We start from the raw sequence: 19,151 nt of genomic DNA on the forward strand, positions 1-19,151 counted from the left end.
TCACATAAGGATGTATTAGTTAAAGCAGACTCTAACTTGGACCTCTTAGCCAAATGATACAGTAGATCCAAAGATCAAGAGAGGCATGTGGAAAAGGGGCAACATGACTACTGACAGATGAGGTGTGGTCAGAGTGGCTATCAGAAATTCTACAGCCACTGCTAAGGACCATGCTCTAGTACTGCCCACTATGTCCTGAGATGATGACTCAGATCAAGGAGAAATGTTGGGAATGGTCAAACTTCTACTTCTGAGCTGGGCTACTCATGAGTATGAACCAAGGCTTATGAATCTATGAGTGGTATCGCTAAATATGGCTTATAAAACTTGATAGAAACAAACATCTTAAGTAAAAGCTTAACTGTGTGAACTTTTCATTAACGAGTGATCTTTTCTCATGAGAACCAATTTATGAAATAGCTGACAAATTTGCATTGCAGGAAACATTTACAAAACTTAAAGATGATTTTGAACTGTTGCCTTCACACAGATAAACACACACACCCCTCACCATCTTGAAGTGACTTCTCAGTTTGTATTCTAAAATCAGTGGGCTCTACTCAAGGTCTGTAATTATTTTATTTTAGTTAATTTATTTTTTAAAGATTTTATTAAAAAATATTTTATTTTTTATAAGACTTTTAAATTTTTTATTTATTCATGAGAGATACACACAGGCAGAGATATAGGCAGAGGGAAAAGCAGGCTCCCTGTGGGGAGCCTGATGCAGAACTCGATCCCAGGACCCCAGGATCATGACGTGAGTCAAAGGCACATGCTCAACCGCTAAGCCACCCAGGTGCCCCTTTAAAGATTTTATTTATTTGACAAAGAGAGTGAGCACAAGCAGGGGGAGCAGGAGAGGGAGAAGCAGGCTCCCTGCTGAACAGGAAGCCTGACATGGGACTCAATCATAGGACCCTGGGATCATGACCTGAGTCAAAGGCAGATGCCTAACCCACTGAGCCACCCAGGAACCCTGTCTGTAGTTATTTTAGTGGACAGTCTTCCTTCCTGATTACATTTCTGTATGTACATTTTCAAGAACAGCATTAAATAAATGTTTAAAGAGACTGCTTGTTGAGGTGCCTAAATGTCTCAGTCAGTTAAGTGTCTTCCTTTAGCTCAGATCATGAGCTCAGAGTCCTGGGATGGAGCCCCCACATTTAGTTCCCTGTTCAGTGGGGAGCCTGTTTCTCCCTCTCCCTGTCTGCTGCTCTCCCTGCTTGTACTCTCTCCGTCAAATAAATAAATAAAATCTTAAAAAAAAAAAAAAAAAGACTGCCTGTTGCCAAATGTGCTAATCTTCAAAGATAACAAAAAACTCTATAGACATCTACTTCAATTACTCCCACTTTTTGTCTTCTTTTTGTAGACCAATACCCTTCAATTCAATCCAAGTCAACTATTAAATGACAGGAGAAAAGAAAGGGCCACGGAAAGGACAAAGTACTGAGGTGAAAAGGGGGAAGGGAAACTGCCAGTGTCAAGTGATCTTATTCATTATCCAGCTAGGTTTCAGTGGTCCTTTAATTAAGTGTCCATTAATGAAAACGAAAAACTACAGACCCTATAAACATGTATACATTACTTATGATTCCTATCTTCTCCTAATGTCGTCATTTCTTCATTTTTCAGACCCAAAAGCTTTGCTTCAGGAATGCAACCAGGAGGAGTAGGTGAGAACAGCTCTCCTCAGTGCACTCAAGCTGTGACAAAGTTTTCTTTCTTTCTTTTTTTTTTTATAAAGATTTTATTCATTTATTCATTAGAGAAACAGAGAGAGACAGAGAGGCAGAGACACAGGCAGAGGGAGAAGCAGGCTCCATGCAGGGAGCCCAATGTGGGACTCGATCCCAGGACTCCAGGATCATGCTCTGGGCCAAAGGAAGGCGCCAAACTGCTGAGCCGCCCAGGGATTCCCAAGTGACAAAGTTTTCAATAGCAAATTCTCTTAAAAGCTTTCATTTACAACCCTCACTTTATTCTTCTTTTAATCATTATTGTTATTCAGTGGCTCCTCTAATCCTTGCAACCTAGACAAGATGCCTTGTAATAGGTTTTCTAACTTTGTGATCATCAAAAGCACCTAGAAAGCTTTTTTAAAAGCAGAGATTCGGGGCACCTGGGTGGCTCAGTTGGTTAAGCGTCCGCCTCCAGCTCAGGTCATGATCCCAGGGTCCTGGGATTGAGCCCAACATCAGGCTCAATAGGGTGTCTGCTTCTGCCTCTCCCTCTGCCGCTCCCCCTACTTGTGCTCTCTCACTCTCTCTCAAATAAATAAATAAATAAATAAATAAATAAATAAATAAAGTCTTAAAAATAAATAAATAAAAGAGATTCTTCAGCCTCATCTTGAAATGTTCCGATTCAGTAAACCTTAAGCAGGGTACAGTCAGATTTTGAAACCACTGCTTTAGACTATGGGTGGAGATGGTAACATAGCGAACATATTAAAAAATGAGAACACACAAACCTAAATATTGATCTTGCCCGACCACCACTCCCAATAAATGAACACTGCTTTGCAATCAGAATGTTTACAACACCAACTCATTAAAATTTTCCACAAAAGACTGATAATCCTTTAAAACACAGCAAATCAAAGTTATATATTTCAACACTTGCTTTTATAACTCAAAATACCCAGATGTAAATGATTTGGGAGCTAAAATGATATTTCAAACCAGAAGCAGAAGGAAAAAAGTTTATGGAATTTCTAAAGTCCATCAATGTAATTCTCTTAATTAAAAAAAGCAAACAAACAGGTTAAGGTACAACTGCACCGATCAATGTAGTAAAAGGATACATTGTAAACAAAACTTCCGGATATGTGACTGAATAAAATCAAAATGCTCATCTCTGTAGTCATGTTCTTTTTCCAATACACTAATGGCATCACACTGTTGAGTTAAAATAATTTTAAAAAACCAACAACATTAACTTTAATCAAAGTTAAATATAATGATTTAAACAGTTCAGTTTTGGGTGGGGGAATATCACAAAACTACCACTCTGATATGGTGACTGAATATTAGAATATCAATTACTCCTATCTGTCTAGATTCTTTCAGTTGCAGTCAAGACTAACGAATAATTTTTTAAAAAAAGTATTGATGTCCACGTTCTATTGAATATTGAAAACATCAAAGTTTTGGTACATAAAGGAATGAAGAGTAACAGGACAAACAAATGGTCGCTCATACTTGCTGACTCAACTCCTTTTGACTTGAAGTTTTAAAGATCTAAACTCTATGCCAGTTCTATAAAACACGGTATATCTAGGAGTCTGTACCTTTCTCTATTTCCTCTTTGCTTCCTGTTTATCTGGTAACTTCTTAATTGACCTTCATTTCTTTTCTGGTTCTTTTTTTTTTTTTTTTTTTTTTTTTTAAGATTTATTTATTTACTCATTCAGAGAGAGAGAGAGGCAGGCAGAGACACAGGCAGAGGGAGAAGCAGGCCCCATGCAGGGAGCCCGATGCGGTACTCGATCCTGGGTCTCCAGAATCATGCCCTGGGCTGCAGGCAGCGCTAAACCGCTGCGCCACTGGGGCTGCCCTCTTTTCTGGTTCTTTTGTTTACTCTTACTACAATCTTATCAACAGCAAAAAAAAAAAAAAAAAAAAAAAAAAAAAAAAAGAAGGTAGGGGAAATGACAGGCTATTTTTGAACTGTCACTTGTACAGTCAATGAAACAATTCTTAATTCTGCTAGCTACAGAAAAATGTTACAAAAAATAAAACATATACAAATTACTTCAACACCTTTTGGAATTGAAGGTGTGAAATCTAAAAGTAACCATTTAATAATGTTCATTATATTTAATATTAATTTGGGGTCAAATCTGATATGTAATTTTTTGCTATGCATATATACATCATACAAGAGTCTCTGTATAATCATGATACAGCATGTTTGTCCATTTTATAGAACACAGAGTAATTATTTCATATTACTAAAGATATTTATAATTATTATATATAGTTATATATTTATAATTATATTGACTTATGACAATTTTGGTGAAACATAATAGTTTAGTAAAAACATTTTTTAAATGAAATATGAGGATCTGGACTTAAGGCAAGACACTTAGTCTCTCTGAATCTCAGTTTCCAGACTCTTTAGGTAGAATTGAACCACCATTATTTCTCCATCCTAAGACACCTCTCCCATCCCCCTACACATTTTAAAAGGTTCTGAGCTAATACACAACTGATGGCTGGCTAATAAGCTCTTTTGGCTTGAAAATTTTATGAATCTGACTCATTTGATACTAATTCAGGTCCCTTTAAACTTAACATTTTTCCTTTGAAAAATAAGAGGTTTTTATAAGAGGCAAGTTGTAGTGTAAAATGGGGAAGTATCTACCAATAAACAGCTCTTTGTCAAACAAAATAAAACAAAAACCACACACAAAATAATTCTAGTGTGTGAATTTAAAAAGTTTTACAGAAAAGGTGCAAGTAACAACTACTTATTTGAAAAGCACAACCACTATTTGAAAAGCAGATAACAAATTTTGTTTTAAATGCTACCCCATCCCTTTGTTATAATTTTTGTAGTGTTTAAAATAAAACTTAAGCTAGATTAAATTTTTTTATCATTTTCATTACAAAGATGAGTAAGTGCCATACCTCCCTTCAATTACATGTGCAAATTGTTACATGTTATAAAAAACATTAATAATTTTAGATCACAAAAAGGTTTATATGTTCTGTCATTTCCTAAACCATTCCATGACTTACAAACAATAAAGATACTACTTAGGACCATATGGGAAGAAGATGAACTTGAGTTAGAAATTATTTTTTAAAGGAGATTTGATGTTATCATAAAGTATATACAGTGATGGAACTAAACAGAATTTGGTAACAGCAATCTTATCAGAACCTCCTTAGTGAATAAATAAAAAGACCTTGATAACTGCATATTAAGTTTACATAATGAGTGCCAGTAGGTGTTTAAGTCGATTTTAAGTGCATAATCTTCTGCTATTAGGATATTAGTATATCACAATTTAATGTGGAAAGTATTTTTTTTTTTTTTAATTTTTATTTATTTATGATAGTCACAGAGAGAGAGAGAGAGAGAGAGGCAGAGACACAGGCAGAGGGAGAAGCAGGCTCCATGCACCGGGAGCCCGACGTGGGATTCGATCCTGGGTCTCCAGGATCGCGCCCTGGGCCAAAGGCAGGCGCCAAACCGCTGCGCCACCCAGGGATCCCTGGAAAGTATTTTATAAAAATTAATACTGAAATTATCATCTTTCCTGTATTTATTTCTACTCAATTGACTGGACATTGAAGTCTAATTGAAATTAGGAATATGAAACTCAATCACAGAATATCTGAAGTAACGTTTTCTTTTAAGGAAACTATGATTAAAAAAAAAGGAAACTATGATTAAGATCACATAACCAACATGTGATTATCATTCAATATTTTAAAATATTATTTCTATTTGTTAAGAAAAATTATCTAGAAAAGTTAGTGTGACAACTCTAAAAGGAGGCTGGAAAACAAAACAGTTGTTCACCCTTGGTTAACACCAGTAGTAGAATCTCTAGGAAGGAAGCTAACCTTTGTGCAAACTACTAGTACTGGGATGCCCAAGTTATGTGTAAGTGTATCCGCACCCAGGGGTAAAACCACACTGTCGTCTTTGTCTTCCTGTGACCCAGTATTTCTTCTCTGAGGAGAGGCTGGAAAATCTTCTCCGGGCTCTACATATTCTTGGAAGTCTCTAATCACTGAAAATCAAGGTAAACAATTTAACACATAGTTTAGAGACTGCTTTATTTCAGCAGGTAGTTTTTTCTACCATAATCTAAATATGTATTTTGAGGCTTTATATACAGTCTTATGTTAAGAAACAAAAAGGGTTTGAGAAATCTGTTTCAAAGATAAGACAGAAAGAGGAGATCCACATTAATTATGAGGAGGCAGATTATTACACTGAGTGGCTTCAATGAGTTGGGGTTCAATGCAAGCCTGATTCTGTCTGTACGAATTACTTTAGGTACGTCACTATCTAGTTTTGCCTCTCTACGTTCTCTAATTCACAGAGGGCACTAAGGGGATAAACAAATAGTGTGTGTGTGGTGGTGGGGCAGTGTTCCACAATTTAGAAGTCAGACCTAGGTGATTTTCCAACATTCTTTTTTCTAAATCCTTTACTCAGGTCTCCTTTTTACCTAGGTGTAATGCTGGGCCATATTCACTCTGTATCCCTGGTAAGAATTAATGAGATACTACCAATGCTGATAAATTTTTAGAATTCATTTGCAAGTCTGTCAAAACTTTCACTTAACAAAAAGTTAATGGGAATGTATTAAGGGCCTTAACAACGTATACCTTGACTCAATGATTATTACTCTTTGAGCAATTATCAAGGAAATAATCAGCGATGCAGGATTTCTATATAAGGCTGCTTTCCATGTTTAAAAGCAAAATAACAAACTGGAAACAAATTATCCATAGCACAGGATTAAAACAGTGTATGAGGGAATTCTACACAGAGCCACAGAGGAGGAAAACTGTCTTAAATTTACATGGGGTCAGGGAAAAGAGAACCCTGAACAGCTGAGTGCAGTTCCTCCAGGAACACAGCAGCATGCATACAACCTTAGCAGACCTGGTAGCTATTACCCTTCAAATCAGAGGCTGAAATCTAACAGTGGTTCTCAAGTTTTAGAAGGCAATAGAGTAACTGACTGAGTTTAGGGTGGGACCCAAGAATGCATTATTTCTGACAAGTTCCCAGCTGTACTGATTGATGCTGATGCTGCTGGTCCCAGGCCCATAAATTGAGAATCGCTGCTATTGTGTAAATTTAGGGAATAAAAGACCTAGGCAATGGCCGACAGGAAAGACAGTCTATAGAGTAAAAGCAGTTACACATTTTTTTTCAGTGACTAAGGACCTATGTTCTCCTAATCCTCTATAATTTCCTAGCATACAAATTCCAGTAAGCTGTCAATTTTCCCCTAAAAATTATAATCAGCTCACATAACAAAGAAAAGCAGCATTCCATCTCTACATTTTCTTAAGCAAAGTACAACATTGGCAAATGAAGAGCTCTCAGTGAAATTAAGAACTGTGACAACTGGCTTATGATTTGTTAGAAATGACCTATATCGTTTTCATAATTCGCTTGAAAATTTCCAATTTAGAAGGGTAGGTACAAAATATGTATTTTGTAAATCATAAAACCAGCTTAACATCTTTGTGTTAACATTTTGGGGGCACATTTCATTTTGACAAGGCTGATAAAATTGCTCCACTTATTAAGAAATGAAAACTGCTGAAAATGAACAGCTGAAGAAAGATTTAAACATTTTTTTAACCCTAAAGACCTACTTCTCAAAACAAACATTTATGGCCTTTTGGCAAAGGAGAAAAGGCACCTCTACTAAAGAGTCTACCATTATGTATAGGTTTCCAATTTAAAACTACATTAAAACCTAGCAAAAAAAAAAAAAACACCTAGCACACCAAATTGAATTTCAAAAGCAGTAGTCACATGTCTTTCATTGAACCTTATTCAAAGTCAAAAATTCCTACAATTATGGTTGCTAGGACATCAAGTGTTTGAAATCTGTATTAGTATTTCTAGACTACTCACACTTTTGTTCCATTTCTTTCATTTCTTCAGGAGGAATTTTCAATTTGTCAATATGTTCTCTAACAACACTTGCCCATTTCTGTAGAGAATCCAAAGCAGTCCAAGGCTTTGACATATCCACAACCAGCATAACTAGAGTGTCCTTCAGAGAAATGGCATCCAGTGAAAATTTAAGGAGGCCCTTGTGATACAAGTCTCCATCTAAGATCCATACATTACATCTTGTTTGATCTATAACAGACAAAAGAAAGTTACCAAGGCAACAAGATTAAGTTATTTCATTATCCAACTAACAATACTACTTGGTATTTTAGGGCACCTCCACAGAAGAGGTCTCCTCTGACAGGTCCAACCACTTAGGTCCCCAATTTAGAAGTCAGACCTAGATGACAGGTTCAACCACTTAGGTCCCATCCAACAATTTAGTAAAGGCCTAACAAACATTCAGGAAAATGATTTAACTGCCAACATAGAACACCAGCAGCCTCTACTTATTTCTCACGCCAAATGAACAGAGTGCATTACGTTTCTATTCTTAGCATCAAAATATCTCTCTCTTCTTAACAGCAGAGATAGCCATTCATATTCAAGATATCATACACAAAAATGAGAAGGCAAGTGATGTATACAAGAAAAAATGGCTGACTGAAAAAAGCTGGGGAGTAGATGACATTTTTGTGACAAAATGAGATGGTGAAAAGGGAGTCAACAAAACAACACTAGGATACTATTATTTCACTATCTGAGGGGGCAGTTAACTGAAAAATTTAGATTCGTCAAGGATAGCAAGAAAGCTAGTCTGCACACCAGACTACCTTAAGATGTTAAAAAAAAAATCACTATATGAATTTCAATTCCAAACTAATTAAAATATGCCTGCACATAACTATTCACTGACTAGCATGAAAGACTAGGACTCCTACTGAAAAATGACACACTAAGAAAAGTCACTAATATGAGCAGCAGTGCTCTCAGAAAGGCCTCAGGAAATTTGTTTTACATATAAATGATACTCACCATCCCTGTCTTCATCATGAACATTTAAATACAAATATTCCAACCCTCTTCCTTTCTTGTACTCTTCTATTCCCTGAATTTTTCTTATTAAGCTTGTTTTTCCAGCTCCATCTTCACCTGTAAAAAAGAACAACTCTTTTTAATTATAATATGGATTATTTAAGGATGATTTTAGTGTCAAGTGAAAAACCCAACTAGAACTAACTTTAACAAAAAGGTAATTTGATGGACGATACTTAAATAATTATACAGCTGAAGATGCAGACTTCATCTCCAAGATTCTTTGTCCTAGTATCTTTGCCCTTCCTGTTAAGTCTTGTTCTATCCTATTACAAATGGCTTCCACTGTGGGTATTTTTCAGGTAATTCAATAAAAAAAAAAATGATTTTATTTACTCATGAGAGACATGGAGAGAGGCAGAGACATAGGCAGAGGGAGAAGCAGGCTCCCTATGGGGAGCCCGATGTAGGACTCGATCCCAGGACCCCAGGATGATGACCGGAGCCAAAGGCAGATGCTCTACCACTAAGCTACCCAGGTGCCCCTCAGGAAATTCAACTCTTATGCCATCCCAGGTTAATTCACAAAGAACAAAAGACACTCTCCACTGGCTTTCAGTCTGAAGAATCTTAGGTAAAGACTCTTAATTGCCCCAGTTTGGGTCATGTGCTCAGCCATGAGCCACTCATGGAGGATGGATAGTATATCAAAACTGACCAGAGCGGGGAATTGAGACTATAGCCTCACCAAAACCATGAAGTCATAAGAAATATTAGTAAAGGAAAGGGGATAGTAAATTGAACAAGAACAAGGGTAGAGGGAATGTAGAACAGACAAAATGTAGACTTAAAACAGATTAATAGCAAAAACACAAGAAACAAGTGTTGGCAAGGATATGGAGAAAAAGGAACCCTCACTGCACTGTTGTGGGAATACAAACTGGTATAGACAGCACTGTGGAAAACAGTATGGAGGCTCCTCAAAAAGTTAAAAATGGAACTAGTCTCCCAACCAGTAATTGCACTACTGGGCGTTTACCGAAAAATACAAAAGCATTAATTCAAAGGGATACAGACGCCCCTATGTTTATTGCAGCATTACTTACAATAGTCAAACTATGGAAGCAGCCCAAGTGCCCATTGATGAGTGGATAAAGAAGATGTGGTACATATATACATACAGTGGAACTGTATTCAACCATAAAAGAATGAAATCTTGCCATCTGCAACAATGTGGATGGAGCTAGAGAGTATAATGCTAGGCAAAATAAGTCAGAGAAAGACAAATACCATACAATTTCATTCATATGTAGAATTTAAGAATCCAAATTAGCAAAGGAAAAAAAGAGAGAGCAAGAAACAGATTCTTAACTATAGAGAACAAACAGGTGGTTATCAGAGGGGAGGTAGAGAGGACGCGTGAAATAGATGAAGGGGATTAAGAGTGCACATTTATCATGATGAGCACTGAGTAATGTACAGAATTGCTGAATCACTCTATTGTACATCTGAAACTAATATAACACTAATATAAACTAACACTAATTAACACTAATATAAACTAACACTAATAAACTAATATAACAGTATGTTAATACTGTTTGAATTAAAATAAAGAACTTAAGAACATTGATAGCAAAAAAGTATGTGACTTACACTTGGAACAAGCTTAAAAAGTTTAAAACTAGGCTAGCTATTCAATGTTTTGGTGTGGATTTTTAAAATATTGTAAATCTATTTAAATACTATGTATTATTGTCTCATGAACTTAGTTATTAGAAATATAATTTTAAGGGATCCCTGGGTGGCGCAGCGGTTTAGTGCCTGCCTTTGGCCCAGGGCGCGATCCTGGAGACCCGGGATCGAATCCCACATCAGGCTCCCGGTGCATGGAGCCTGCTTCTCCCTCTGCCTGTGTCTCTGCCTCTCTCTCTCTCTCTCTCTGTGACTATCATACATACATACATACATACATACATACATACATAAATAAATAAATAAATAAATAATTTTAAAAAAGAAATATAATTTTAATAGTACTTATAATAAAGATGAGTTTCTTAGATCTAAGGACTTATTCCTAGAGAATATTCATTCATGAGTTCTCTGAAAATTTAAAAGTTGTTTTAATTTTCAGGTTAAACTTAAAAAAATTATGTATATCTCAGATCTTCTGAATGACCATCTTTAGATGTAAATGCTGCCACAAGATTGCTGTACTCACTTCTGCGTATGTATTTATAATCCTATTAGTGACAAGCTGAAGCCAAGTAATGCAGATAGCATGGAGAAGAGAGAGGACACACACACCTGTCAAACTCAAAAAAAAAAAAATAATAATAATATCCCAGAGTGGTTAGTACTATATTCAGTTGTACTGGCCAGACTACATTTATGAATGATTTCCAAACACTTCATAGCAATAAATATCACCTTAAACTGGCAATAAAGAACTTGTCATTAAATAAATATTTTTTCAGTGCTACTTTTGCAGTGTACCATTAAAATAGTCCAACAAAAGAACAGATTGGGTTGAAAATAGTAATATCTATAACAACAATGATTATTCCCATGATGATCCCCCCATGCTTAAAATGGAAATAATAAAGTAAACCAGTGAAAAATATGTAAGTGCTCCTATTAAACCTAATACTGGCATTTAATTTCAGCAAAACATCATTTGTTATACTGATTGCTAATTTGGTTTTTATCAACCCTATAATTTTTATGGCATTTATGTTTTCAAGTAGTTGTTCAAGAACTATAAACAAAAAGAATTTAAAGCATTTATATCTAGTTCTGTCATATGCAAGAGCACTGGACACAATAATTTAAATCACCATGTGTTGAGATCTGTGAAAACTTCTTTTTAAAGAGCCTGAATAGGCAGAGCACAGAATTTTTAGGGCAATGAAACTATTCTGCATGATACTGCAATGGCAGCTACGTGTCATTATAGATTTGTCAAAACCCATATAATGTACAACACCAACAATGAACCCTCACATAAACAATGGACTTTAGGGGATAACGATGTGTCAAGGTCAGGGAGAGGTTGTATAGATGTGGGGACAGGGGATATTCAGAAATTCTCTGAATTTCCCACTCAATTTTGCTGTGAACCTAAAACTGCTCTAAAAAACAGTTTATTGGGACACCTGGGAGACTCAGTTGTGTGTCTGACTCTTAATTTTGGCTCAGTTTTGAACGTGGAATCTGCTTACCATTCTCTCTCTCCCTCTCCCCCTGCACCACCTCCCCCCAACACCACTTGTGCATATGTACTCTCTCTCTAAAAAATAAAAACCCCAAAATTTATTAATTAAAAAAAAATCTGAGTTCATTCTAGAACTAGAAAGAAAATAATCAAGATTTCTCTTATGGAAAAAAAAAAAAGATTTCTCTTAGGACAGGCTACTTTCCTGAAAGGAGTCCTATAAGTGAAATTTACACCAACTGAAAACTGATTATCCCACAGAAACAATGTTACATATTATAGAAGCTTAAATTAGCAATGAAATGTTCAATGAGAATTTTTTATAGTGCATACGCATCCACAAAAATAGGTGGTAGTCAGATAAAATTTCATTTAATATAACGCAGAATTGGGATCCCTGGGTGGCGCAGCAGTTTGGCGCCTGTCTTTGGCCCAGGGTGCGATCCTGGAGACCCGGGATCCAATCCCACATCAGGCTCCCGGTGCATGGAGCCTGCTTCTCCCTCTGCCTGTGTCTCTGTCTCTGTCTCTCTGTCTCTCTCTCTCTGTGACTATCATAAATAAATAAAAAAATAAATAAAAATAAAAATAAAAATAAAATATATATAACGCAGAATTTATCTTTTCTCCTTAATTCCTATTTTGGATGTTAGAAAATAAAAAGATATCTTAAAAAACACCCAAAATCAGATGGATTTATTTCAACTTCTTTTTAATATTTCAAATGACTTAAATATAAAGGTTTCTGAATTAAAAAAACATACTTGTGGATAAGCATAAGCAAAAGAATCCAAACCACAATAATATTACCTAGAAATAGTCACTGATTTGGTTATCTCTGTTGGTAATTTTTTTTTTTTTTCTGTTGGTAATATTATTAAGTGGTTCTTTAGTGCAGAGGATCATAGGAGAAGGAAGGGAAAACTGAATGGGAAGTAATCAGAGAGGGGAACAAACCATGAGAGACTCTTAACTCCAGGAAACAAACTGAAGGTTGCTTGGGTAGGGTAGAGGCATGGGATTACTGGGTGATGGGCATTAAGGAAGGCACGTGTGATGAACACTGGGTATTATATTCAACTGATGAATTACTGAACTCTACATCTGAAACTAATGATGTAATATATGTTGGCTAATTGAATTTTAAATTAAAAAAATATGGAGTGCTTAAATAACAAGTTTGTGTCTTCTTTTTAATTCATCTAATTCTAATTATAAAGGTTTAAATCCATATGCTCCAAATACACTTTGAACCAAAATTCATGACATCAAAAAAAGTCAATCTTAACTATATATGCTGTATTTTTAAGTTCCTGTAGCCATCAGTAGAGCATGACTGTTTCCTTTTTCTAAAAACTGAAGCTGAAGGATTTTCTCTTACTTATGAGACCAGAGTTTATTCCTGAGACAATGTCTATCACTCATTTCACTGGACTAATGGTTCTCAAAGGTACCACACTCACCTGGGGGGCTTATTAAACACATATTGCTGGGATCCCTAGGTGGCTCAGTGATTTAGCGCCTGCCTTTGGCCCAGGGCGTGATCCTGGAGTCCTGGGATCAAGTCCCGCATCAGGTTTCCTGCATGGAGCCTGCTTCTCTCCCTCGGCCTGTGTGTCCTGCCTTTCTCTCTCTGTTTCTCATGAATAAATAAATATTTTAAAAAAAAAAAAACACCACATATTGCTGGGCCTCCCCTCCTGGATTTCTGATTCAATAAGTTTGGGGTAGGGTCCAAGAATCTGCATTTCTAACAGGTAACTGGTGTTGCTGACGCTGCTAAGGTAGGTACCACACTTTGAGAACCATTGCATTGGACATTTACTACACTAAACACTAGGAATACAAAGATCCTTATTCTCCAAGCCACTATCCTCTAAGATGCTCATAAGCTGGAGAGAGAAAACAAACAGGAGATAATTCCAAGATACTGTCATTAGGACTACACTAGAGATATGCTACAAACCAGGAAGCCAGCCCTAAGAGAATATCCTGGTTTTGTCTAGAAGTCAGAAAGGGCTTTGTAGAGACGGTGGGTAATACTTTAGCCAAATCTTGTGGTGTTTAATGAGCCATGGACAGTTAGTCATTCCAGGCAGTAAGGAAATCATTATAGAGGCCTGGAGGCAAAGAAGTGTCCTTCTATAAAGGACAAATAATTTGAATGCATGAACTTGAGGATGTCAGGGAAAAAGGAGCAGAAAGTGAGAACAAGTACGGCATGCCAGATCATGAAGGGCATCTTATGCCAGGCTGGGAAGGTCAGATTTTATCCTGAGGATAATGGGGAGCCTCCGGCAGCGTTGAGTATTTCAGATAGACTGTTGTGGCAGAAGTGCAGAAGGCTGCCTGACAAGGGTAAGGTTAAGAGTAAGGAAACTAGGTAACTAGATATTAATGGAGTCCTAGCAAGAAATGAGGTAGGTATTAGCTAGTGGTGGGAATTGCTATACTCCAGGCTGACTTAGTTGGGAGTTGGCAGAGAGAGAGGAGGAGGAGGAAGACACTGAAGTTAAAAGGCCCTCCCCTCACCATTGCTTCAGTAACACCGCTCTCTCCTACCTGACCTGACCTCTGAGGTGGCTGGTCCTGAGTCTTCCTTGCAGGCTGCTCTTCCATCCCCACCCAATGTCTGTGTTTCCCAGGGTTCCTTTCTCAGCCTTCTACTCTTCTCACTCTGAACATAATTCCAGAAGCAGCTCCATGTACAACTTCAATACCCCATGGTGACCCACAGATTTCCTTCCAGCTTCGGCCTCTCCTGAACTGATTACTGGTCTTCACTACTTGGATGTTCCATAAATACCTCAGATTTCAATATGCACAAAACCAGTATCATTCTCTTGCCACCTTTCCCCCAAACTCTTGCTTATATAATGATTAATGTAACCTCAAAGCCTTTCTATATGCTTGTTTCCTCTGCCTAGAACAGTCTCTCTTCAGAAATCTCTAGGTTGTCTAAACTGTTACCTTTTCTCAATGATCACTTCCTTGGGAAGGCCATTCCTAACCACCTCATTTAAAATCACAACCGCCTGGGCATCTGGGTGGCTCAGTGATTGAGTGTCTGTCTTTGGCTCAGGGTGTGATCCCAGGGTCCTGTATTGGGCTCCTCATGGGGAGCTTGCTTTTCCCTCTGCCTGTGTCTCTGCCTCATTAATAAAATATTTAAAAAATAAATAAAATTACAACTTCCCAATATTCCAATGCCTTCTTATTTTTCTCCATTGAAATTACTAATACAGTATGTATTTTACTTAGTCATCCCCTACCCTCAAAAGCTCTAGAGGAACAGGCATTTTTGTGTTTTGTTTACTGCTATATCCCCAGTGTCCAGAAAGCACCGGTGACTACAGTGCATGTTAACTCTGTGGTTTCCATAGTGACATGCACATTCATAAGCTTCTTACAGGACAGCCACTGATACATCTGGTCTCAAACAACAAAAGTCATGCCACAATATTAATGCATTTCACAAATCCCTGAATGAAGGATATAAGTTTTGTTCCCTTACCCTCTTTGGGAGTATTTTAAAACTTTATTGTGTATTAATGGGTTTGAAATACAAAAGCCTAAGAAGTTAGGACAGAAAAAGGATAAAATTTCAAGCCTATCAATGTGTTTCCATATAACAAAAAATAAAGTACCGTAACTGCTCCCTTTGCCCACATAGTCAGATGGAATCATCAGTAACTTCCTGCAGGAGCAGCATTTCCAGAGTGCCTGCTGCATGCATTCCAGCAACAGTAATTCTAACATAATCATGACTGTAATGGCGAATGGTAATTATCTTCCATAATGGTAGATGATGATACTGGAGTACAGAACTCCTAAAGGTAAGTATCTTACTCAAAGTTTCACAGGTAGGAAATGACAAGGTCAAGTTCTAAATTTATATGAATTTAAGCTCAAAGCATACTCTTTCCAATATTTAACAGTGCTGCTATTTTAGAGCCATTAAAACAATATTGTTTATTATTTTTGCATTATGACTCATGAAAGAAAAAGATATTTCTGCTTCCAGGGGTCATTGCTATTTTCAGAAGAAAAAGAAAATGACTTCATGCATTCTTCTCTGTGAGCTATCTCTGAGTGATAGGTGGTTATGTTCCTATTTTCTCAATTTTACCTCTAAGAACTGGGAATAAAGTTTGTTTTATTATGCTAGTAACTTCTCTCCTGAAAATTTAGACGCTGATAGCTGTGCCTCTTAATATTTAGCACCTTGGAAACGCCATTTTAAGATAAATGTTACAACACTGATTTTGAAAAACAGTATACTGTCAAATAAATGTAATATGGTAAATACGATAGAGATTTTTTCCCATCCTGCGATTTCAAATTTCTCACTTCTGGTAACAAAATGGAAGTGTTCACATTGAGAATAAATAATATATCATAGACACACACAGGCTGTAAAGAAATCTAATGAAATCCTCTCTACTTAGAGATGAGAAAACTGAGACTAGTCACAAAGATTGTGGGAGCATGGCAATAATCCAAGTCTTGCAAGAGAATCCAAATCAACCTTCTCAAGAGTGTGACTCTCATTTGCTCTCGGGAAAAAATGGAATGAAGGCAAAAACAGAAGAATATCTTATTCCCAAGAATATTCTAACATAGTGCTTGGTACAGAGAAGATTGTTAAGATGTCTGAAGCACTTTGCTAACTGAAACAAAATTTTTCTGGGAGCAAAGCTTCTATCAACTACTCTTCTCTCCAACTTTAACAACATTTGGAAGTTAGGGTTGGTTGAAAATTGACATATATATTTTAAGCCCAATTCTTCTTTTCATAAGTCTTAAGCCTTCATTAAAATGACCATTTTCTGCAGCTGTCATTTTTTTCTACACCTAAGTGAACTCTGACATGATTTGTCTTAATGGCAAATGCAAACATCTGAAAATAGACCTGTTTCAAAAAACCTCTGAGAGGTCAATGAAGACATATTCTGTAGACAAAATCTCATTTGTTACCTACTATTTATAGGAAATACTTTTTTTTTTTAAAGATTTTATTTATTTGACAGAGAGAGTACAAGCAGAGGGAGCAGCAGGCGGAGGAAAAGGAGAAGCAGAAGCAGGCTCTACACAGAGCAGGGAGCCCAACGCAGGGCTCAATCCCTGAGATCATGACCCGAGCCGAAGGCAGACATTTAATAGACCACAGGCCACCCCTAGGAAACACTTCTTATCTGAGGTATTTACAAAGATGCGATTCTTTTTTTCTTCCAAGATTTTATTTAACTTCAAGTTAGCATATAGTGTAGTATCAGTTTTAGGAGAATTTAGCAATTCCTCACTCATATGTAATACCCAGTGCTTATTACAACATGCACCTCCTTAATGCCCATCACCTGTTTAGCCCATCCCCACACCCACTTCTCCATTTTTTCTTTTATTATAAGGTTTTATTTTTTAAAAAGATTTTATTTATTCATGAGTGGCACAGAGAGAGACAGAGACATAAGCAGAGTTTCTTGCTTTGTCTTTTTTCCTCTCCTTATTTGGATTCTTCAATTCCACATATGAATGAATGAAATATAGTATTTGTCTTTCTCTTATTTTGCTAATTAGCATTATACTCTCTAGCTCCACCCATGTTGTTGCAGATGGCAAGATTTCATTCTTTTATGGCTGAATAATATTCCATTGTGTGTGTGTGTGTGTGTGTGTGTGTGTGTGTGTGTATATACCATATCTTCATTATCCTTTCATCTATTGACAGGCATTAGCCTGCTTCCATAGTTTGACTATTGTAAATAATGCTGGAATAAACATTGGGACGTCTGTATCCCTTTGAATTAATGCTTTTGTATTTTTGGGTAAATACTCACCCAGTAGTGCAATTACATTTTTAACTTTTTGAAGAACCTTCATACTGTTTTCCACAGTGGCTGTACCTGTTTGCATTCCCACCAACAGCACAAGAGGGCTCCTTTTTCTCTACCTCCTTGCCAATACTTGTTTCTTGCATTGTTGACTGCAGCCATTCTGACAGGTATGGAGTGATATCTCATTACAGTATTGATTTGCACTTCCCTGATGATCAATCATGTGTCTTTTGGCCATTTGTAGGTCTTCCTTGGAGAAATGTCTGTTTATGTCTTTTGGCCTTTTTTTTTTTCTGCCTATTTTTCAATTGGATTATTTGGTTTTTAAATGTTGAGTTGTATCAGTTCTTTTTATATTGTGGATACTAACCCTTTGCCAGATAGGTCATTTGCAAATATCTCCTCCCATCTGATAGGCTGCCTTTTAGTTTTGTTGATTATTTCCTTCAACATGCAGAAGCTTTTTACTTTGATCCAGTCCCAAAAGTTTACTTTTGCTTTTACTTCCCTTGCTTTAGGAAATGTATCTAGAAAAATGTTATGGCCAATGTCAGAGACATTACTGCCTGTGCTCTCTTCCAGGATTTTTATGGTTTCAGGACTCACATCATTTAGGTCTTCAACCCATTGTGAGTTCTTGTGTATGGTGTAAAGGGGGTGATCAAGTTTCATTCTTTCGCATGTTGCTGTCCAGTTTTCCCAATACCATTTGTTGAAGAGACGGTCTTTCTTCCCATTGGATAGTCTTTCCTGCTTCATAGAAGATTAACGGACTATATTGGTGTAGGTTTATTTCTGGGTATCCTATTCTGTTCATTGATCTATGTGTCTATTTTTGTGCCAGTATCATACTATCTTGATTACTACAGCTTTGTAATATAACTTGATGTCTAGAATTGTGATGCCTCATTGTTTTTCTTTTTCAAGATTCCTTTGGCTTTTCAAGGTCAATTTGTGGTTCCATACAAATTTTAGGATTGTTTATTCTAATTCTGTGAAAAATGCTGTTGGTATTACAAAGATGTAGTCTTGTTCAACTTTTATATACATCTTCTAATCACATTATTTTTTAGACTATTTTTTTTCTCTTTTTATGTCATTAGGCATTTTACCCATGGCTTCTGCCTGATTCTCTTCTTAGTATATAAACATGCTACTCAAAAATGAACATTCACGAAAATTTATACCACACTCCAATCTATTCCCCATCCTGCAGCTGTGTGATCTTCCTGAAACAATCTCCTCATACTACTTTTCCTCTTAAGACCCTTCAAGGTATTCTAGTTAATGATACACAAAAGCTCAAGTACTTAGAGTGAAGTAAACTAGTATCAGCAACTTACTTTGTAATGCATAAAAAGACAGGTGGAACAGTGAAAAGCTAATGTGATAAAATAAATACAGTTAAGTGTTAATGGTAGAGTCTAGGTTTAGGTATATGAGTATTCACTCTA

General features: G+C 36.6%; 1 protein-coding gene across 1 annotated transcript in view; it reads right to left on the minus strand.

The window, feature by feature from the left end:
* Nucleotides 1-19,151, minus strand: part of DYNC1LI1 (dynein cytoplasmic 1 light intermediate chain 1) — a 48,351-nt gene that overhangs the window by 15,411 nt on the left and 13,789 nt on the right. The window contains exons 3-6 of the mRNA XM_072793128.1: nt 8,647-8,763; nt 7,630-7,860; nt 5,586-5,755; nt 2,810-2,903 (exon numbers count right to left, since the gene is read on the minus strand). Of these exons, the coding sequence (XP_072649229.1) occupies nt 2,810-2,903; nt 5,586-5,755; nt 7,630-7,860; nt 8,647-8,763 (612 nt within the window). The remainder of the gene's footprint in view (nt 1-2,809; nt 2,904-5,585; nt 5,756-7,629; nt 7,861-8,646; nt 8,764-19,151) is intronic.

This window comes from Canis lupus, chromosome 22 (genome assembly GCF_048164855.1).
Source record: "Canis lupus baileyi chromosome 22, mCanLup2.hap1, whole genome shotgun sequence".
Lineage (NCBI taxonomy): Eukaryota > Metazoa > Chordata > Mammalia > Carnivora > Canidae > Canis > Canis lupus.